This window comes from Eurytemora carolleeae, unplaced genomic scaffold (assembly GCF_000591075.1).
Source record: "Eurytemora carolleeae unplaced genomic scaffold, Eaff_2.0 scaffold46, whole genome shotgun sequence".
Lineage (NCBI taxonomy): Eukaryota > Metazoa > Arthropoda > Copepoda > Calanoida > Temoridae > Eurytemora > Eurytemora carolleeae.
The window spans coordinates 305,975-325,717 of NW_019396065.1; the positions used below are offsets into that span (position 1 = coordinate 305,975).

Sequence of the window (19,743 nt, forward strand, 5' to 3'; positions counted from 1 at the left end):
CATACCAGGGACAGGAGGGAGGGGGCACACTTTATACATACCAGGGACAGGAGGGAGGGGGCACACTTTATACATACCAGGGACAGGAGGGAGGGGGCACACTTTATACATGCCAGGGACAAAGGGGAGGGGGCACTTTTTATATATGCCAGGGACAGGAGGGAAGCGGGCACAGCATACTTTGGGCGTTGGCGTGAAACAATTTAAATATGACCCGTGAGGATTGCAGGGCACACTTTAAACATGAAAATGGCAAACTTAAAACTAACCACATGTAAATTCTGCGATAAATGTAAAAAATTCAACATTTTGTTACTTAGATAAAGATTTACAGGGCACTGTTGTGAATCGGCAATATAATTGAAGGGTCAATTGAAAAAAAACGTTTAATAAAACCCAAATGGGTTAACCATTTTTATTTCTACTCCATTTTTAAGATGCAAAGAAGGCAGACAACATTTTGAAATGCACAAACGACTTTCATTTGATTTGCATAATGATCCAAGCCTGTGTTAGTTTTTTACGACTTGCTGTATTTATTCATGCCTGCCTTGTATATTGTTTTGATAAATAGTTTACCAAGGTTTTGTTGGGAGGAGGATAAAATATGTAAATTGGAGGATTTTAAGTTAAAGTAGTTTAACGGGAGAAAATATATGGAAGATAATAATTCCAATTATAACTATGATATAGTTTGGTAACTTTGCTTTTTGCTAATTCACATGAGGTTTGGACCCTTTTCATACAATTTATAAGTCTTTTTACTCACAATTTTATCCAAAAACTCGTTTTGTCGTAAGAAGGGTCATAATATCAGAATAAAAGTTATTATCAATTAACCATGTTTATTCCAAATCATCAAATAAGTTTGATCCTAAATTTGAGACTTATTAATTTATAAATCACTCTTTTTCTGAATACCCTGTACCAAACATTCTACTAAGTTCTATTGTTAGATGGTGTTTCATTCATATTAAATAAAAGGTAAATGAAAACTCAGACTTTTTAAAAGTATCTATATTTCAGATTCAGATATCCATAATTGTCACAAAACGTTGGTGATACGTGTACAATACAATTGAAAACTTTACATATTTTGAATATAAATATACATTGAGACCCATAAAACTGTGAAATAGGAAGGTGACTGTTAGACTGAAGTTATGATTTTACATAGTTCTATTTACACAAAAGATAGCAAATTGTCTTCCAAATTCACAGTTTTACCGGTCCACCTGAAATTAAAATTCGACGAATGTTTTAAGGCGAATGCCCAGGCGATGCGTCTACCACTGAGTCATGTAACGAAGACAAGTGTCCTGCCTGGACCAATTGGTCTGAATGGACGGAATGCTCAGTCACGTGTGGAGGGGGGTCACGTCGGCGCACAAGAGACTGTGTCGAGAGATCTGGGGACGGGTGCACGGGCGAAAATGAGGAAAGATATACATTAGCTATTCAAACGATTGATCCACCGTAAATTTGTAAATGTACAGCTGTATTTGATGTGAGATGGGAAATAAGAAAGAAGGTTAATTGGAAAGAAGATTGTTGCGAATGAAATGATAAAATTTGAATAGATTAAAGGTTAATGTAAGTTAAGGAAATAATTGCTAAAGAAGAAAGGAAAATAGGTATGAAAAAAGGTAGTATTCGAAAAAAATAATTAACTATTAATTAATTAATTTTAATTGGGAGCAATAAAAAGAAAAAAGTGAGTGAATTGTAAGAAAAATTCAAAGATTGGCTAAATGAGTATCTGGTAAAGGAAAACGAGGAGTGTAATATGCAAGGTTGTCCTGGCTGGAGTCCCTGGACGGATTGGACCAACTGTACTGCTCCTTGTGGTGGAGGGTTTAGAGAGAGAGAGCGACAATGTCTGGTTGATGGTGTCAGGTATAAGTTATTACAAACACATATTCAGGGTTCATGGTAAATGTTTGCGGAAGTTCAGGCCTCTCCGCATTCCATGTCAAAGACAGTAATAGGCCTGTTATTAATGATTTTAATAATTTAACTCCCTTGAGATTATCGAGCAAGAAAGTTGACAGCTAGCGAGTTCAAATGCCAAAGAATGAAAAATACATCTGATTTAAAAATAAGACTTTATATACAAGTGGTGAATTTGTTGTTTGCTCCAGGTGCATCTGTGAAGAGGAGAAGCTCTGTGTCGGAAACTTTAAGGAACAACTTTTAAAAATAATTGTTTAAAAGATAGATGTATTGATACTAATAAATCCTTTTTCGTTGATTTTAACAACCTGAGCTGAAAACTTTAGAATTGGATAACTGAATATTCACTAGGAAACTTTTAGTTTTCTTTTTAATCCCCTCTTGTTGAATATCACATTTCCTACTGAATGAAATAAAGATACGTTTGATAACAAATACAGATACGATGCTATATCGATTGGACTAATATTCGATTGAACTAAAGTCAGCTGTTCACAAGCCGGCTTTTAGAGCATTTAAACAAATATAAATTTAATCATGGTAATATGAACTTATTAAAAAACATATTTTATCACATTTAAGGACTATAGTCCTTTTTAACATTATTCTTATTACACATCAATCCAAAGCTTACGTTCGTTCAATCGATCTCTAAAAGTTAATCTAAAGTCTTCAGATTATCAAAAATAGAGGATCGAGCATTAATCTCGATATCGACCGTTCTAAAGTTATTTGCTCTGTTCTACCAAAAGAATGTTTGCATGAATTAATTGCATTTCTTATGTTTGCTGTAAAAAAGGAATATTAGCTTTAAGTTGTATTTAAACCAATAGGAAGGAGAGACGTGTAATGAGGAGCAGTGTCCAGAATGGACTAGTTGGACTACCTGGTCCTCATGTTCTGTTACATGTGGTCCTGGATCACAGTCTAGAACAAGGGACCAATATCTAAACCTTAAATTTATATATATACTTTGCTTGTTTGTCTGTCTGTATACAATAAACGGCTGAACCATCGGGCCTTTTTTTTCTGCAACTCACATAACCCCAGAGAATGGTTTATGGATGGTTAAAGATGAAAAACTTTTCCCAGAAAATAATGTCGACATCATATTTTTTTTGAAAATGCACAAATTCAAACAGAAAATTCCTTGATTTACGAAGTTAAACGGTAGCTTGAATTAAGAGCAACACTTAAAAGTTGTTGCTAGAAAATGGTTGCAAAGCGCCCTGAAAGCCTAGTTCAATAAAGATTACACATTAACAAAGGCCTTTTAGTTTAACGATTGTATATTCCAAGAATGCATTTCACAGCATATACGTGATCTGGTTTTTAAGGATTTTATTAGCAATCAACTCTATTTTGTATTCCTTCGATCCTATACAAACAATAATCATCCCTATCTTAGTTTCAAGAAATCTAAATTGTACTATAGTTAAAAATTATTTTGTCTGAAATTGAATAAATTCTTTAAATCAGGTCAGGAGAGGACAAAGTAAAATCTAAATAGAAATTTAAGAAAGTTCATGAAAAATTTGAATAAATTGGAATGGATATTGTCTGATAGGAAATGCCGCGGACTAGGAGAGTGTTCAGGTGATGGGGAGGAGGTGAGGGATTGTAAGGATAGAACGTGTGTATCCTGGAGTACCTGGAGCACCTGGTCAACCTGCTCATCAACGTGTGGATCTGGCTTGAAAGAAAGAAGAAGAACCTGTGGTCCTGCTGTTAGATATTTAGACTCCTGTCCAGGAGAAGAAAGCGAACAAGAAGACTGCAGTTCAGGTAAACCATATCCATATCCATTAAGCTAATATTTTGTGCATAAAACATACTGGATCAACTACACATTGATTTACCTATTGATGAATGAACAGCTATACAGTACAATTACTCGCTGTGAATCTAATATGCCACTCTCTACTAATTGAAATTACGTGTCCAGTCCCTTTAACATTAATTAGCTGGATAATAAGAAAATATTAAAACTCTAATGCTACTGCTTCTTACTACTTCTTAAATTGAATTTTTATTTTTTCATTGTACTAAAAGACAGAGCTGTCTGTGTTTATGTATATACATTTAACCCACCGTACACCCGGCCTTGTCTTTGTTACTATTGTTAACAAATTGAAGCAAAAATTTAAAATAAAATTATCTTAGAAAGTTACAGGAAATTTGTTGTTTATGTTATTTTTTCCCCTCAAAATCTATAAAATAAAACAAGACAATAGCCGGCAAAACGGCTGGACCGAATGGGTTGACATTTTTGTGGCCGGGGGAGCATCGCCGGGCCCTACAGCTAGTATCAAATAAACCTGAAAATATTTTGTTGAAATATTTTTCCTTATTTAATGTTTAGTATTAGAAAGCATTAATCTCACTGTGAAACAAGATTAGTAAAATTTCATAAACCACTGCCGTCTGTTAGCAATAATCAGAGTAAAATGAAAACCATTAATATAACTCATTCAGGTCCTTGTTCAAGCTGGAAACCATGGGGCTCTTGGTCTCCTTGTTCAGCAACATGTGGAACAGGATCCCGGAGCAGGAACCGAGAATGTTCTACGGACGCGGATACAAGGAGTGGAAGTGCAGTTCCTCCCTGTGTAGGAGAAGGAGAGGAACAGGAAATGTGCCAAACCAAACCATGCCAAGGTAGATAATTTTCAAGTTGTGTGGAAAACCATTAAGCAGGATTCGACCCGATCCGCTTCACCTAAATAATCTTTAGGCAAGCCTTTCACCTTGACGCCAAGAAAAATACGAGATTTAAAAATTTCTGTTTTTAAAAGGAAGTCAGCAAAACATATATAACTCAAATAGTGAAACGGAACGGGTCGACTCCATACTCCTTAAATATGAATATCATAGAAACTCCGAAACCAAATACAATACAAATATGTGTTTCTGGGCGAAAGATAAAAAAAGCTCAGTTGACCTCTAGTTGGCCAGAAACTACAGTACAATTTACTTAATTGTTATCAAAGCTTTGGAAGTTTCCGGGGTTAGAGCAATAAGAAATTTGTCAATACTCGGCAAACATTTTAATTTTATATCCGGCCCTTCATTTTATACAACCTGATGGTGTAAACCTTCGTGATTCCAAACTATGAATTTTGTTAAATCGAACAGTCTAAGTTAAATATAACAACTGTGTTGTGTCTATACCATCAGACTGAAAGGAAATTAGAACCTGTGGCGGGTATTCAGTTCCCTGTTTTATATTTTGTATGTTCAAGCTAAACCATTCACCACCACACCGTTAATACCATATCTTTGTGTTTTTTCCTTCTTTTTTTTGAGCAAATGGAAAGCTGATCATGAGTCAATTGATCTACCCCCTCCCCTCATAATATTAATTGATGAATAATATTATTTAACGTTTCTGCGTAATTAAATAATATTTGATTTGATTTGATTTGATTTGATTTGATTTGATTTGATTTGATTTGATTTGATATTCGATCTGTCACAGTAAACACTCTACCTTATGCAAACTGCATAGTGTAAATAAATCAAACTTATAGATCATGATGTTTTGGTTTAAATCAGGTTGGAGTGACTGGAGTAGCTGGAGTGAATGCACAGTGAGTTGTGGAGGGGGGTCTAGAAGAAGGGATAGAACTTGTGAAATAACAAATAATAGGTACATATATGTGTCTAACCTTTTTAAAATTTTCAGAATAATATATAATAAGTTGTCGCCAAAAAATACTTATCCACTTTTCAATAATATTTTTTTGATTTTACGAGTTAACCCTTCTTTCTATGGATGTAAAATACAACAACAAGCACAATATTTTTAAGCCTTAATATAAAAGATTATCATATTTTAAGAGATTGCTTCAAATAATTAATTAATGAATAGACTAGGGTTGTTGACTTCCCCCTGTCCTGGGCCAAACCAGGATTCTGAAGAATGCAATAAACAACAATGTTCAACCACGACAACAACAACAACACAGGTTTGAAAATCAACCGGCCTTAGCTTGGGGAGCTTCAATTTTATACTGAATCTGACCTTTAATGAAATAAAGGTGTTTTTGCGAGGAGAGATGGTCAAAGGTTTAGATTTAAGTTAAATCTCCGTTTTTCATTTTTTTCTTCAAGATCAATTAAGATCATGCATTTCGTAATTATTGAATTGATGCACTCTTTGCAGCAAGAATTGAAAAAATGGCTATATAATTAATTAAACCTGAGATAACGATCACAACACACTAAAAAATAAGTATTGACGCAACTACACTTTGAATCAAAATCCGACAATTTGCATTACTATTCGTTACTAAAAATCAATAGTGAATTCTTCGTTTTCAATCCATAATGAAACATGCACGCACTAATTGAAGAAAAAAAGTAGATTTAAAAAAAAAATTCTACTCGTTAATACTTTTTGTTTCCACTATCAATAACAAAATTTTCTAATACAGTTTGAAAAATAGCATCTATAAAGTGCCTCATAGGATTAAAGCAAATATATTTGATTTCATATTCAGGCTCCAAGTGTAGATTGTGGAAACATAAAAGTTCCAAGTCAGTTTCTAGCCTTCAACAACAAACCAGCAGTAAATATAGGTAAAACTAAACTAGAAGTAAATATAGGTAAAACTAAAATAGAAGTAAATATAGATAAAACTGAACTAGAAGTAAATATAGGTAAAACTAAACTAGAAGGAAATATAGATAAAACTAAACAAGAAGTAAATATAGGTAAAACTAAACTGGAAGGAAATATAGGTTAAACTAAACTAGAAGTAAATATAGGTCATAATAAACTAGAAGTAAATATAGGTCATAATAAACTAGAAGTAAATATAGGTTTAACTAAACTGGAAGTAAATATAGGTTAAACTAAACTAGGTTAAACACTAAAAATGGACGTTGCAGTATTGCTAAAGGGGAATGGAGTTTTAGTTTTAGCCATAAACTCAAATTTTCTAATCCCTATATCTTGGCAACCGTATGGGGCAAGCCTTTGATATTTCAAACTTGGACTTTTTTTATCTAACATAATTTACATAACGAAAGGCTATGACATCGGGTTGCAAAGATAAAGGGATTAGAAAATCAGAGTTTGTGGCAAAGACTCAATTACTTTATGAACTTCAAATCATGAGCGAGGGTAGAGAGATTGAAAAGGGTGATCATAGAAAAGGAATTTAGCTGGGGGATCTTAAGTGATGCTTGATTGTAAAGATCAAGTGGGGATTAAACTGGTCGATATTTAGAACGGCAATGATCTTTGATATAATAAGTTTCTAAGGAGGCATTTTAAAGGGGAATGCAGGGTTATATATAAAAAAGTATTAGAGAAAAGGGTCATAAACCTTTATCTATGTATATACTTTGAATATACTTTGACTTGTTTCTCTGTCTATCTGTTTCTATGTCTCCAATAAAAGTAAAAACGGCTGATCCGATCAACCTCAAAATTTTGAGGAAACTTACTTGACCCCAGGGAAGGTTTTGGATGCTCAGAATTGCATAAAGGAATTGAGTCTTTGCCACAAACTCTGCTTTTCTAAACCCTATATCTTTGGATTCCAATGTCGTAGACCCTTTAGATATTTCAAACTATGAATTCTGTTAGATCAAATAATATAAGTTTGAAATATCAAAGATTTACGACATTGGGTTTCAAAGAAATAGGGATTATAAATTAAGATTTTGTGACAAAGACTCAATTCCTTTGTCTCTAAAAATTTTTGATTTGTGAAAATTTTTGAAAATCCACAAAAAATATTAATATTTATCCGACAATTTTTTTCTATTGTTTTATTTCGTACAGAGACAAGATGCTATAGTGCTAAGATGCTGAAATTACGAGTTGAAATAGAAAACGGGACGAAGTGCCCTAAAAGTCTAGTTATACTTGGGTGGGATTAAAGAAATTGCATACTAAAAAAATGTTCAAACATATCCCATCTGAGGAAAAACAATGGTTTCTGCAAAGCTGTATCTTGCAAATCTTAAAATGTAAGATAAATTGTTTGAACCTATTGTCTGTATCTGCTTGTCCATATATAGGATTCTGTTAAGATGTTAAAATTATGGCAGAGAGCGCTACAGAGAGTTCACAAAACTTTAACGCCTAACTTAAACTCAGATATACACAGATTTAGCATGCTCAGATAAAACAATTTACAGTTTGGTGTACATTTGGTGTAAGTGTGATTTAAGCCGTCGTTATCTATTATTAGAAAGGACGCATTTTCATTTAGTTATCTGTGTTCCCTCTGTAGTAGTCTTTGTAATATGTAGATATATATATGTATATGGTGCGGGTTTGATAGACAACCTTAAATTATCCCGTCAAACAACATCAATCTAAGTGTCTAAAACCACGCCGTCCATCCCTTATCCCCTCCTCAGCCTTAACCATACTACCCTCTCATGCTCATCACAAGAATATCTACAGACTTACACCGGAAAACAGTTTTTTTTACAAATAATTAATGTTATTCATCCTGCATTTACTAAAATAGTTAATAAAAGCTAAATCAATATTTTAGGGGATAAAAAGTGTAAAATAAAAGAAGTAAGCAGTCATATAATTTATAATTACTCCATTTTTAATTTTGAGATTAGAATAAGGTTACTACAATTGCACAATGCATACACTCATTGGCAAAAATATAATCTTATATTTTTTTAAATGCACTAAGGTTTATATTTCCTGCATAAAACCTTAGAATCTTGTAAATTAAAAGTTAGATATCTAATATAGTGTCAACCAAGGATTTGATGCAAGGAAAGTTATTTCAGAAGTGTACGCATGTTTTGTACTGCAGTGAACTGTCACTGGACGGTAATTAAAACACGAGGCGGATGTCGAAGCCTGAAATGGGATCCATCTTTCACATAAATAATCAATGAAATATTCTGGTCATAGGAAACTATTATGTGAATTACCAAAATTATCAAAATTCAATGCTTTTAACCTCCTCGGATACTAAACGAACACTGAGGCATCTATTTTTGTGTACAAATTCCGCCCAGAGAGAACTGGTTTCAATATGTACGCAGAGTATACGCAACTGCAATTAACTTTCCTTGCATTACATTCTTGGTGTCAACTGGGTTAACAACTATGAACTTACTAACTGTGCCTATAGTTATACTATTTCTCCATATTCAATTCTACTTCATGATTTACTGCAGACTGCAATGTCTTCTGCTTAATTCTATTAAAAATCAAATTATTAGTAAACATTAAATTCTTGCCTTTTAAGCTGATTGCTCCTGGGACTATTTTGGTTGTACAAACAGATATGGAAGCTGGCCAAACAATAAGGACTGCTGCATGTCTAGATATAAAGCGTGTTGTATGCAGGTTCGTTGTATGAATTAAAGATATATTGATAAATAGTTATTGCTAATTACACCTTGATTGTTAAAAAATATATTGGAATTGTTTCGACAATGGCTATTACCTCAAACAGAAAGTTTTTAAAATGCTTTGTTCTTTTTATGCACTATTCCCAAGAAATTAAAACTTATTTATATATCCCAACTAGGTGATGGGGATGACACCTCCACCAAGTACAACAACAACAACCATCGGAAGTATTGGATATGGCCCTGAGATAGATATTGATCTTGATATCAATATTGGTACCATTGAGAACCCAATAGATGACATAGACCTTGGTAAACAAAACTCATCATATTTTCGATTTTTACTATTATTTTGTTACAGTTTTTTATTTTGTTCATGTTAATTTTTATTGTTAAAATTTGGCTTGTCTTAATTTTTTTATACTTGTTCTTGTTCTTGTTCATATTCATGTTCTTGTACTTGTCTTGTTCTTGTTCTTATTATTTTTTTTCCTGTTCTTGTTCTTCTTGTCCTTCTTCTTAATTATCTTCTATGTTTGTAGCTTTTCTTTTTTACATTTTCTTACAGTCCTTCCCTATCCTAACCTTGTTGTCTCTTGACAGGAAGCGGAACTGGAGTGTTTAGACCGGAAACAGCTGCACTTGTAGCTGAGAATGAGGACGACCAGGTGGGAAGAATGAAAATTTATAAAAGTTCGTAAAACTTTCTTACAAACTCTTAAAAATATTATGCATAACTTTTTTGAACACTGAACAAAATATTTCAGGAGTTTGAAAGCCTGAGTAACAATTTTATTTCCACCAACCTTGATTCAGAAGAATATATAGGTGAGTCAAGAATTTATCATCCAAATCTTAAATCGCATCAAGAGCCTGTAGAATAGAGACAAGTGACCCTCACTTTATGAAATGGCATGTCCACATCATGTAATGGTACCCAGATACTTTTGTCTGTGAGATATCCTTATTTTTCTAACTAAAAACGGATTAATGTCAACTGCGGTGACTTGCAGATTTATGATATCGAGACAATAAAGGAAATTGTAAGAATTTAACATTTTTAAAGAAGTTGAATATTTATTTTCTAGATCAAACCGTATTTTACTATATTGTCAACTTGTAAAATATCGTATTGGGGACAAATCTTTCTTAAGTTTTATTTGTTGATTATTTAGTTTAATTCTTAATAGCTCAATTTAAATGTAATTATTATTTTTTTATACATTTGCTGTCTTAGAGAGAATTTTGCAAGGATTGCAAGAATTTTATTCTAAAAACCATTCTTTCGGATGATGAATTTTACATAAATTCTAACTTTTTGTTCAAAACTTTGCCAACGGGTTGCTGATGTGTATTTAATGGATATTTAACTTATTCAAAACTCAAAAATCTCTAAAAGTAAGTAAAATAAAAACTCAAAATAAGTGTTATGTATTAAGCCATAGTATAAATTAAACATTTATCCGTATATTTTGGCGTCTGCAGGATTAGATTAATTCCTTTTTGATTATCCCGAGATAGGAACCTAGTACTTAGGTATAAAATAACAAAAAATGAGTAATCAAGCACTTACACTTCAAATTTAAAGTTACCACCGTGAATATCGAGATAAAGTTTTGAAGCTTAGCGTTATCTCATAACAAGTTTCAACCTCTGGTCATGGGTATACTTCAGTTATTGTTACAAAACTCAAACTTGATATAGGGTAATATATAATACTATCTGCAAATAAATTTAGAACCAATGAAAGATTACATTGACGTTAATAAGAATATTTTTAAATACAAAGGATTGGTTTGCAATAATAAATACTAAGCACTCTACAATACTCCTGCAAAAATCCAATTAGCACAAGAACGATGTCTTTATGAGTTAATATCAATTCTCTCCGTTAGACTTCCTGACATAACATTATATACGTCTGAATTATTCCTGGGTTCCCTACCAACTGAGTGAACTGACTCGTCCTAGTTCCAGTTTTACCTTAGCTCCACGGTCAGCTCAAGGATTTAATGCAAGGAAAGTTATTTCAGGTTTACGCATCTTTTGTACTGCAGTGTACTGTCACTGGGCGATAATGTAAACACAAGACGGATGTCGAAGCCTGACATGGGATCCATCTTTCACATAAAAAATCAATGAAAAATTCTGGTCATAGGTCACTATTATGTGAATTATCAAAATTATCAAAATTCAATGCTTTGAACCTCCTCGGAAAACTAAACGAACGTACTGAGACATCTATTCTTGTTTACAAATTCCGCCCAGGGAGAACTGGTTTCAATATGTACGCAGGGTATACGCAACTGCAATTAACTTTCCTTGCATTACATACTTGGGTCAGCTCTTGTTCTCCCCGCCGCGGTTCTATCCGTGGCGAGATAATCAAGGGTTCATGCGGTAACGAAGAACTAACGCTTTATGTATCAGTTTCCGGAATATAAACAACATGATATATGGGACTATTTTATTCCGTAACTACGTTCCCCTAATTGGTTCTATCTTTTTTTCAATCACTTTGACACATTCTATAATTATGTAAAACTTTAGATCCTGCAGACGCATGCGCTGCAGCTGGATTAGATCTTTTTGGTCAACTTCTACCCCATCCTACAGATTGTACCAGGTAACATTAAAACAATGATAGATTATATATCAACCAATAAAATTATTATATCTTTATGACGCCTCTGCCTGGTTTTTTCTCTGAAACAAAAAATATCTTGCTCACAATAATCATAGGTTTAAGAACTTTTGAAAAATTTGAATCATTTCTTAAAAATTCAGCTGTTTCATCAACGGAGAAATAATGTTCTGAATTAAAGATATTGTAAAATAAAAACATTTAAATACACCTAAGATAGCTTTTCCTTAAATGAATTGGAGTCATGTGGAAACCAAGCTTATTCAATTTTTTTCTTTTCATGAAAAATTCCACATATATAAATAGTGTATATGAATCTGAAAGAAAGATTTTAAAACATCAATTAAAACATCTATTCTATGGTGAAATGAAGAATAATTGCATTAGTATAAGAAAAATACAGAACTTGGAACAATGTTTTTAATATTCATTGGATTTATATTGGCATATTAATTAAATATTAGTTTTGGTCCCCTCTCCAGCCAAAAAATACATAAAATAGTAAAAGTTGCTATGTAAGCTAATACACAAATTTTAGCAGATTTATAAAAATTAGACTGACCATGAGTGAATAAGGTAAAAAAGTAGAATGAAAAGCATTATTTTGTTTAAAATGTGTAGGTTTCTCTCATGTCAGAAGGCTGATGAAACTCACTGGATTGGTAATGAGATGAAGTGTCCTGATGGAACCGGGTTCGATCCTAGTCTCCGTTCATGTAACTATCTGGCGTACATTAAACGATGTAGAACAGGTGAGATCTAGGTGGGTAAAAAAGAAGAAGAAGGGGAGGGTAAATAAAAACAAGGGGAAGGGAAATGGTACTGGTTCTAGGGGAGGGGAAATGGTACTGGTTCTAGGGGAAGGGAAATGGTACTGGTTCTAGGGGAGGGGAAATGGTACTGGTTCTAGCGGAGGGGAAATGGTACTGGTTCTAGGGGAAGGGAAATGGTACAAATTAAAAATAATTATTTCAAACATATTTCCGACATACTTTTTGAACTTATTTAAAATCCTCCCTTGCACCCCATAACCATTAAAGTTAGAGGTCCTATTTTTTTAATGAACAGGCCTTGAAATGTTGGACTAAGCATGTATCACACTCCCCTATCTCAACTCGTAGGGGCAAAATCATAGAGGGGGGGGGGGGAAAACCCCCCCACACAGCCTATATTAGACAAATATAGCCCAACCAGGATTAGGGTTAACTATGAAAATCTAAATGTTGAAATTGGCTTTTCTTTGAAAATAGTTCGTGAATTGTATATTCAATGATTTGGCAAAGAAAAGAATAAGTTTAAAGCTGCGGGGAACATTAAAAAATAAACAAAGACCCAACAAATTCTGACTATTGTTTCTTAAGTCTAATCCTTTGCCGGTAATGCTGTAATATGGTATGACTGGTTCATGATAAAAGTTAATTTAATACGCAGACAAATTATCCAATGCATGACGATTAAAATTGGCTGAGTATAATGTTTGATGTGAATCTTTTGTAAATAATCTATAAGGGTTAAATCTTATTTAAAATCAGTAAATTTAGTTGTCAACTTTGACTTCAATTAAACAATTCTTAAAGAAAATGTTTTAACGAAAATTCAGAAATTCTTAACATATAACAAAAATGGTAGTAAAATAAGGTTAAAATTTCGCGAAAATGGTTTGTTGAAAATTTTTGCGAAAAAAATACGAATTTAACGAAAATTTCAAACGAATTTTAACGAATGTTTTCGCAAAAATGACCAAAAATTTTTGTTTTCGTTCAATTTTTCGCGAAAGAGATTGAACGAAAATTTTGAAACCCTATCCAGAGCAGGCAAAAGGGAATAACGGGATTATATGGTCAGGGAAGAAAAGGAGTCAGGATCAGCCATATTGGATTCTTTTAGTATTCACGAAGCATCGAATAGGAAGAGTCCCATGGAATATATTTTCACTACTGTGGGCGAATGTCGTGTTGAAGAAGAGTTAATTAAGATCATTAGATGACCAGTTTGTATAGTCAACATGAGCTGAAAACTTTAGAATGCGATATCCTCAATCCCGATCTGTTAATTAATCTGAAGATGAAATTCATGAGGAAAACAATCAATATTTAATCTGGAGATTAAGAAAAAGAGTGGATCAAGCATTAATCCCAATATTCACCATTCTAAAGTTCCCAGCACTGTAAATATAGATTTCTGTGCAAACATGTTTCATTATTTCATTCAATCTTGGCCTTTTACTTTCAGTCCTTTTTCAAGTCTATATTACAAATTTTTTATTTCGAAACTGAAAAGTTTAAAATCTACAAATATAGTTTATCAAGTATATATATCAAGTATAAAAACACATTTAAACCCCCGGGGGAAAATGGTTATTGAATATTTGACCACTCTGTACGTACAAGAGATGGATGAAGTGATCAAGATCTGTCAAGATAAAGTTTACTAAACTTTCAATTTATGGGGATTAAGTCAGGCAACCCAATAGCATAGAATACACGAGTATGTACAGTTGTATTTAGTACAAACAAAGGAATTGAGTCTTTGCCACAAACTTAAACTTGCTTATCCCTATATCTTTGCAACCTGAAGGGTTAGAAAGTCTTTAATATTCTAAACTTAGATTATTTGATCTAACAGAATTTATAGTTTGAAATATCTAAGGTCTACTAAATTGGGTTGGAAAGATAGAAATAAGAAAATCTGAGTTTGCAAAGACTCAATTCCTTTGATTGTATCTAAAACATGCTCGCTTTTTCAGTTGCTATAGATACAGTAATTTATTAATAAAAAGTAGTAATCTAAGCTTGTCTGTCCAATCATAATGAACCCTTTGACCGATTTACCTTACAAAGGAATTGAGTCTTTGCCACAAGCTCTGAATTTATAATCCCAATATTTTTAGATTTCAATGTCGCAAATCTTTGATATTTCAAGCTTAGATTATTTGATCTAATAGAATTCATAGTTTGAAATATCTAAGGTCTACGACGTTGGAATTCAAAGATATAGGGTTTAGAAAAGCAGAGTTTGTGGCAAAGACTCAATTCTTTTGGATATAGAAGCTCCTTAGAACCACTGAAATATTCTAGCTTGGTATAACAATACTAAGTTGAGCTATTTGACATCAATAGAAAAATATTAGTTTCGAAGCTAGTTTTATCTTCATTCTTAACATAAGCATAAAGCTTAATAATTCGTATAAAAGCGTCCTTGGGGTTATCTGTCCAGTAAGGTTGTCCTTGGGGTTATCTGTCCAGTAAGGTTGATCTTATAATTAGCGAAGAATTAAAAAACTTAAAATCCGGTGATGGTGATGGACCAAACCTCTGTAGAGTAAAAAAGTAGATGTTAGTTCCACATTTATTGAAAATATATTTCGGTCTGTGTTGACCCTCGTCAGTTCTTGAGATTGTTTCTGACACAAACATTCAAAAACTTTGCAGTAAAAATAGCCTAAACACTAAACAACGATTAGGATTGGAGCCTCATAAACATGTTATCAGTGAAACCTTTTCTTATATAAGATTTAGAGGATTATCTCCGTATTACAAGGCTTTTACAGGGATTAAATAAATAAGAAGTTAAATTCATTTGATCTCATTGATGGTATACAACACAGGGATATAGGGATTTCAGTTATACTTATACAGTTATCCATTATGCGCAGCTGCACCTAACATGAATAATATAGAATAAAGAATTAATGAAAGTATCTTTTCTCTTGGATGTTCCGTCATGGTCTCAGGAGCCCCTTAAGCGATTTGCGTCAAATATTGATTGGGAAACTCGGTCGAACCACGGGAATTTTCTTAGATTGGTTTAAAAATTCTAAGTTCAGTAGGTTGACTTTTTTTAAGTAAAAGTTTAGTTTCCAGTCTATATATACCGAGTTTCTAAGCTAGTACGTAATACAGAAGTAAACTCTATTTTCCTGTCTGTTTTTATGTCCGATCATTGCTCATAAACCTCTTGACCGATTTGCCTCAAATTTTTATTGAGTAACACGTTAAGAGACACAATTTAACGGTCTTAAAAATATGGTTTAGAAGTTTTAGATTGTCTAGATAGACTTTTCAATTGAAAACACATTGCCCAGGCAAAGCTAGGTTCCCAATGTAGTATAAAATAAAGGGTAAAGAATTAAATCTAAAATATGACATAAAGGGACTGGGAATTTGATTAATTTAACCATTCAACCATCTCACCGGTGCTCACTGGCTCAAATCCTAAATCACTGATGTTAACTAACCCTAATAAGATGCATGAAGCCATAAAAGAGATGTAGGTTGAATTGTATCTAAGTAGTTCAGCGACTTCTCGTAATTTATTAAATCTGGTCCCAATTAAATTTGGAAAGAAGAGAGAAGATAAAAGAAAAATGAAGGAGAGGAGTAATTTAGATAATTCAAACGAAAAAAAAGGAAGGAATAAAGGGGGAAACGTTTGATAATGAAGTTCAATTTGATTATTTACTTTCACTGAAGAGTCTTTCATGATTTTGAATGTCTCAGTGGGGTTTCAAAACTTGATTTCTACAATTACTTAACTAAAACTAAATAGAAATATTACAGTTAAGAAAGTTGCCCTTATATCTATACTACTTAGCCTTGTTAATGTAGGACAACACGTAACACCTACGATGTATCAAAACATGATAAAAATAAGGAACTGGGAAGATTTAAAGTTATCCCAAGTGTGAGAAGGCAGGCAAAAAAGAATAAAGGAAAAGAAATAGAAATGTATCAAGCAAAGAACCTTCTGTTCTGTGTAAGACGTCAGACATTTAGCCTATTCGAATTTAGAAATACTAACATTTACTAAAATAAAGGTTCTTGTAAAACTTACAAATTAGAAACAGAATTTAATAAAAAGAATTATTAAGAGGAATATTTTTTGTTTTTTGTTTTGTTTACAAAGCTAGGTTGGATTTACTTGAATGAAAAGAAATAGAAAAAGAAAAAAGCATTTGTCGGCGGGCGGTATGTTTTTTTTTCAGTAAACGTCAAAACGGCTGAACCGATCTGGCCCAAATATTTAGTTTTTCCCATATTTGTAATATTTATTAAACGTAAATTTATAGATAAATAATTCGCAAACTTCATTGTATCCCATTTTTTATTTTATGTACATTGTACAATTATAGAGAAGAAAATTTTCATTTTTAGTAAAATAAAATTTAAGTTAAATAATTTTTATATATTTTAGGGAGACGGGCAAGAATACTGCAAGGGTTCTAACCACATGGCTAAGAGCTTACCATTACCACCTTGCTCAGCTGGAAATAGACTAAATTTTGCGTTCGTTAATCTTATTTGTTTTTGACCAACGTAAAAGCATATAAAGTGGTATGAAACGTTGATGCCTGAAAAATGACATAATTAAGCTTTCAATACATGTCTGCCATTTTATAACTGGTTTAAGAAACATATCATATTGTCCATTGGATTTATTTTTGCTCATAGCTTTAAATATTTAACGTTAAAGAAAGTTTGAGTAGAACTACAAAAAATGAACAACTTTTTTAAACAAAAACTTACTAATATTTACTTAAACTTTCTTTAAAGTTATGTAACTTAATTTAGTTAGATTTTTAATCGGCTTTATTTGTTATTAAATGAATGTATCTACAAAAAAAATAATGCTTCCATTTTGTATGAATCAACATTTGTATTATATAAGAGGGATCTTGGTGAAGGAACGATAATGTTACAAATATAAATAAAGATATATAACTCTGTGTTTATTTTATTTGTGTGTATGTCATATTTGTAATTGTATGATAAAAACTTTCAACCTATTTCTATTTTATAAGAGTTGTTTAGCTTTAAGGTTGAAAAAGTCTAAAGTATCCATACAATATGTCCGTGCAACAAAACGAATCGTATTACATAACTTCAACTAATGCTTAAACTGTAATATGTAAAAGAAACAGGCAATGTTCTTCGTAGAAAAAGAAAATAAAAAATTTCCATTTCATTGTTTAAGTTTAATCTCCGGCCCACGTATTCCTTTGTAAACGTCAAGAAAAATGCTTAGTTTTTATTCCATTTTTGAAAAGCATTAAAAACAAGATTTATTTAGAGGAATTTAATACTTCATCCCTTCATACCATACATCATGAATTTATTAAAAACGTTTATATTATACGTCCTAAGCTGAAAACTTTAGATTGGGATATCCTTAATCCCGATCGGTTAATTAATCTGAAGATTAAAAACAAGAAGAGAACAAGCATTATTTAATCTCGAGAGTTAGAAAAAGAGTGGATCAAGCATTAATCCCGATATCCACCATTCAAAAGTTCCCAGCTCTGGCATTTCAATTTCAAGTGACCTTCCATGAAAAAAGGGCAATGCCAGATTCACAACAGGACCTTTAAACCGTTGACAGATCTAGATTTATCTACGTAAAAAAACAAGTGAAAAACGTTTCATCAACGAAAACCCATTTAACTTGAAATTTCATTTCATTTAAACGCACGATGAAACGACTGCCAAAAATGCAGAAAACTAATTTGTCAATCAAATTTTCGAGATTTGAGTAAGATAAAAATTCACAGCTCTAACAAAATTGGATATAAGCGCCGCTGAAGTTTTAAAAACTGCTTAAGAAGTCCAGCATATTTTTTGTTTATTATCATGCAACATATATCCATTTTTTAATTCTTAATGAAGAAATTCGAATCTGTAAATTTTTTTGAATAAAATGTTAAAAGAAGGATTAATCCCGTCTAATTGGTCAATTTCTTTCCAATTTTTCAAAGTCCCAACGGTTTTTATTTTCCTAGACTATTTCATAGAAAATCATGTATGACCCAGTAAAATAAAAAAAAAACATTTTTGAGCTATTTATAAGGATGGATTGTTTCCACTTTTAAAAAAAAGATCGTTTCCATTTTAAACGACGAAGAAAAAATGAAAAAAAACAATCGTTTATTAAAAAAATATCGTTAACGATCGTTAAATAATAAATACATTTTTGGTCGGAAAATCTGAGGTCAGACAACATTCAGGTTATTTGTTTCGATAAAATAAACATTAAGGACAACATATATTCATAACTTTCTCTTCCTTAAAAAAAATTGAAATTAATTGTTATAAAACTCAGATCCATTAGCGAAATTTTTTTCTAAAACAATCGTTTTTTGTTTTAGAAAAAAATTCAATCGTTTTTCGTTTTTTGAAAGTTCAAAACGAGTTGTTTTCAAAAACGGAACGTTTAGTCCAAAAATTTGCATCAAGGGGCGAAGAAACTTAACAATTTTAAGATTAACACAACTTGGAATTGATCACTTGAAAATGTTCCATACATTTTAAAAATGTCCAAAATTTTTAAAATTTTACCATAGCATCAATAAAAAAGTTCTGTCCTAAACTCCTAAACCGGTTTGTCTCAATCGATGAGATAATTATGTTCGGAGCCCGTAAACTTAGCTTATTATAAATATCTTATCTGTAGACTCAAATTTTAATACCTTGGGAACCCAGCGTTTCCCAGAGAAGTCATAGTTAGTCCCACCGATTACCCGCGTCTTGTCGTAAATTACAATTTTCCGGATAAACCAACCTAAGAAAATTCCCCGTGGTCTTCCCGAGTTCCCTATTCAAAATTTGATGCAAATCGGTCCAGGGGTTCCTGAGTTATGATCGGAAAAACAAACAGACAATCAGACAAACAGAGATTACAACTTTATAGAGGTTTGGTAACCGAAAAAATCAAAGTATAGGTATGCCTTTATTGTAGAAAGGGCCCTAAAGATTTTTAGTTTTAACTTGTAATCTACGTTTTCCTAGAACCTCTTTGGAACAATCCTT

General features: G+C 32.4%; 1 protein-coding gene across 1 annotated transcript in view; it reads left to right on the plus strand.

The window, feature by feature from the left end:
• The window catches only part of LOC111709900 (SCO-spondin), a 32,636-nt gene extending 14,972 nt beyond the window's left edge, over positions 1–17,664 (plus strand). Inside the window, exons 16-31 of the mRNA XM_023483842.1 lie at positions 1,266–1,438; positions 1,769–1,896; positions 2,142–2,184; positions 2,787–2,890; positions 3,521–3,738; positions 4,429–4,611; positions 5,509–5,602; positions 5,825–5,921; positions 6,456–6,534; positions 9,192–9,292; positions 9,477–9,609; positions 9,901–9,965; positions 10,065–10,125; positions 11,848–11,923; positions 12,563–12,693; positions 17,135–17,664. Coding sequence (XP_023339610.1) covers positions 1,266–1,438; positions 1,769–1,896; positions 2,142–2,184; positions 2,787–2,890; positions 3,521–3,738; positions 4,429–4,611; positions 5,509–5,602; positions 5,825–5,921; positions 6,456–6,534; positions 9,192–9,292; positions 9,477–9,609; positions 9,901–9,965; positions 10,065–10,125; positions 11,848–11,923; positions 12,563–12,693; positions 17,135–17,166 — 1,718 coding nt within the window. The 3' untranslated portion in view covers positions 17,167–17,664. The remainder of the gene's footprint in view (positions 1–1,265; positions 1,439–1,768; positions 1,897–2,141; positions 2,185–2,786; positions 2,891–3,520; positions 3,739–4,428; positions 4,612–5,508; positions 5,603–5,824; positions 5,922–6,455; positions 6,535–9,191; positions 9,293–9,476; positions 9,610–9,900; positions 9,966–10,064; positions 10,126–11,847; positions 11,924–12,562; positions 12,694–17,134) is intronic.
• Positions 17,665–19,743: the final 2,079 nt, after the last annotated feature.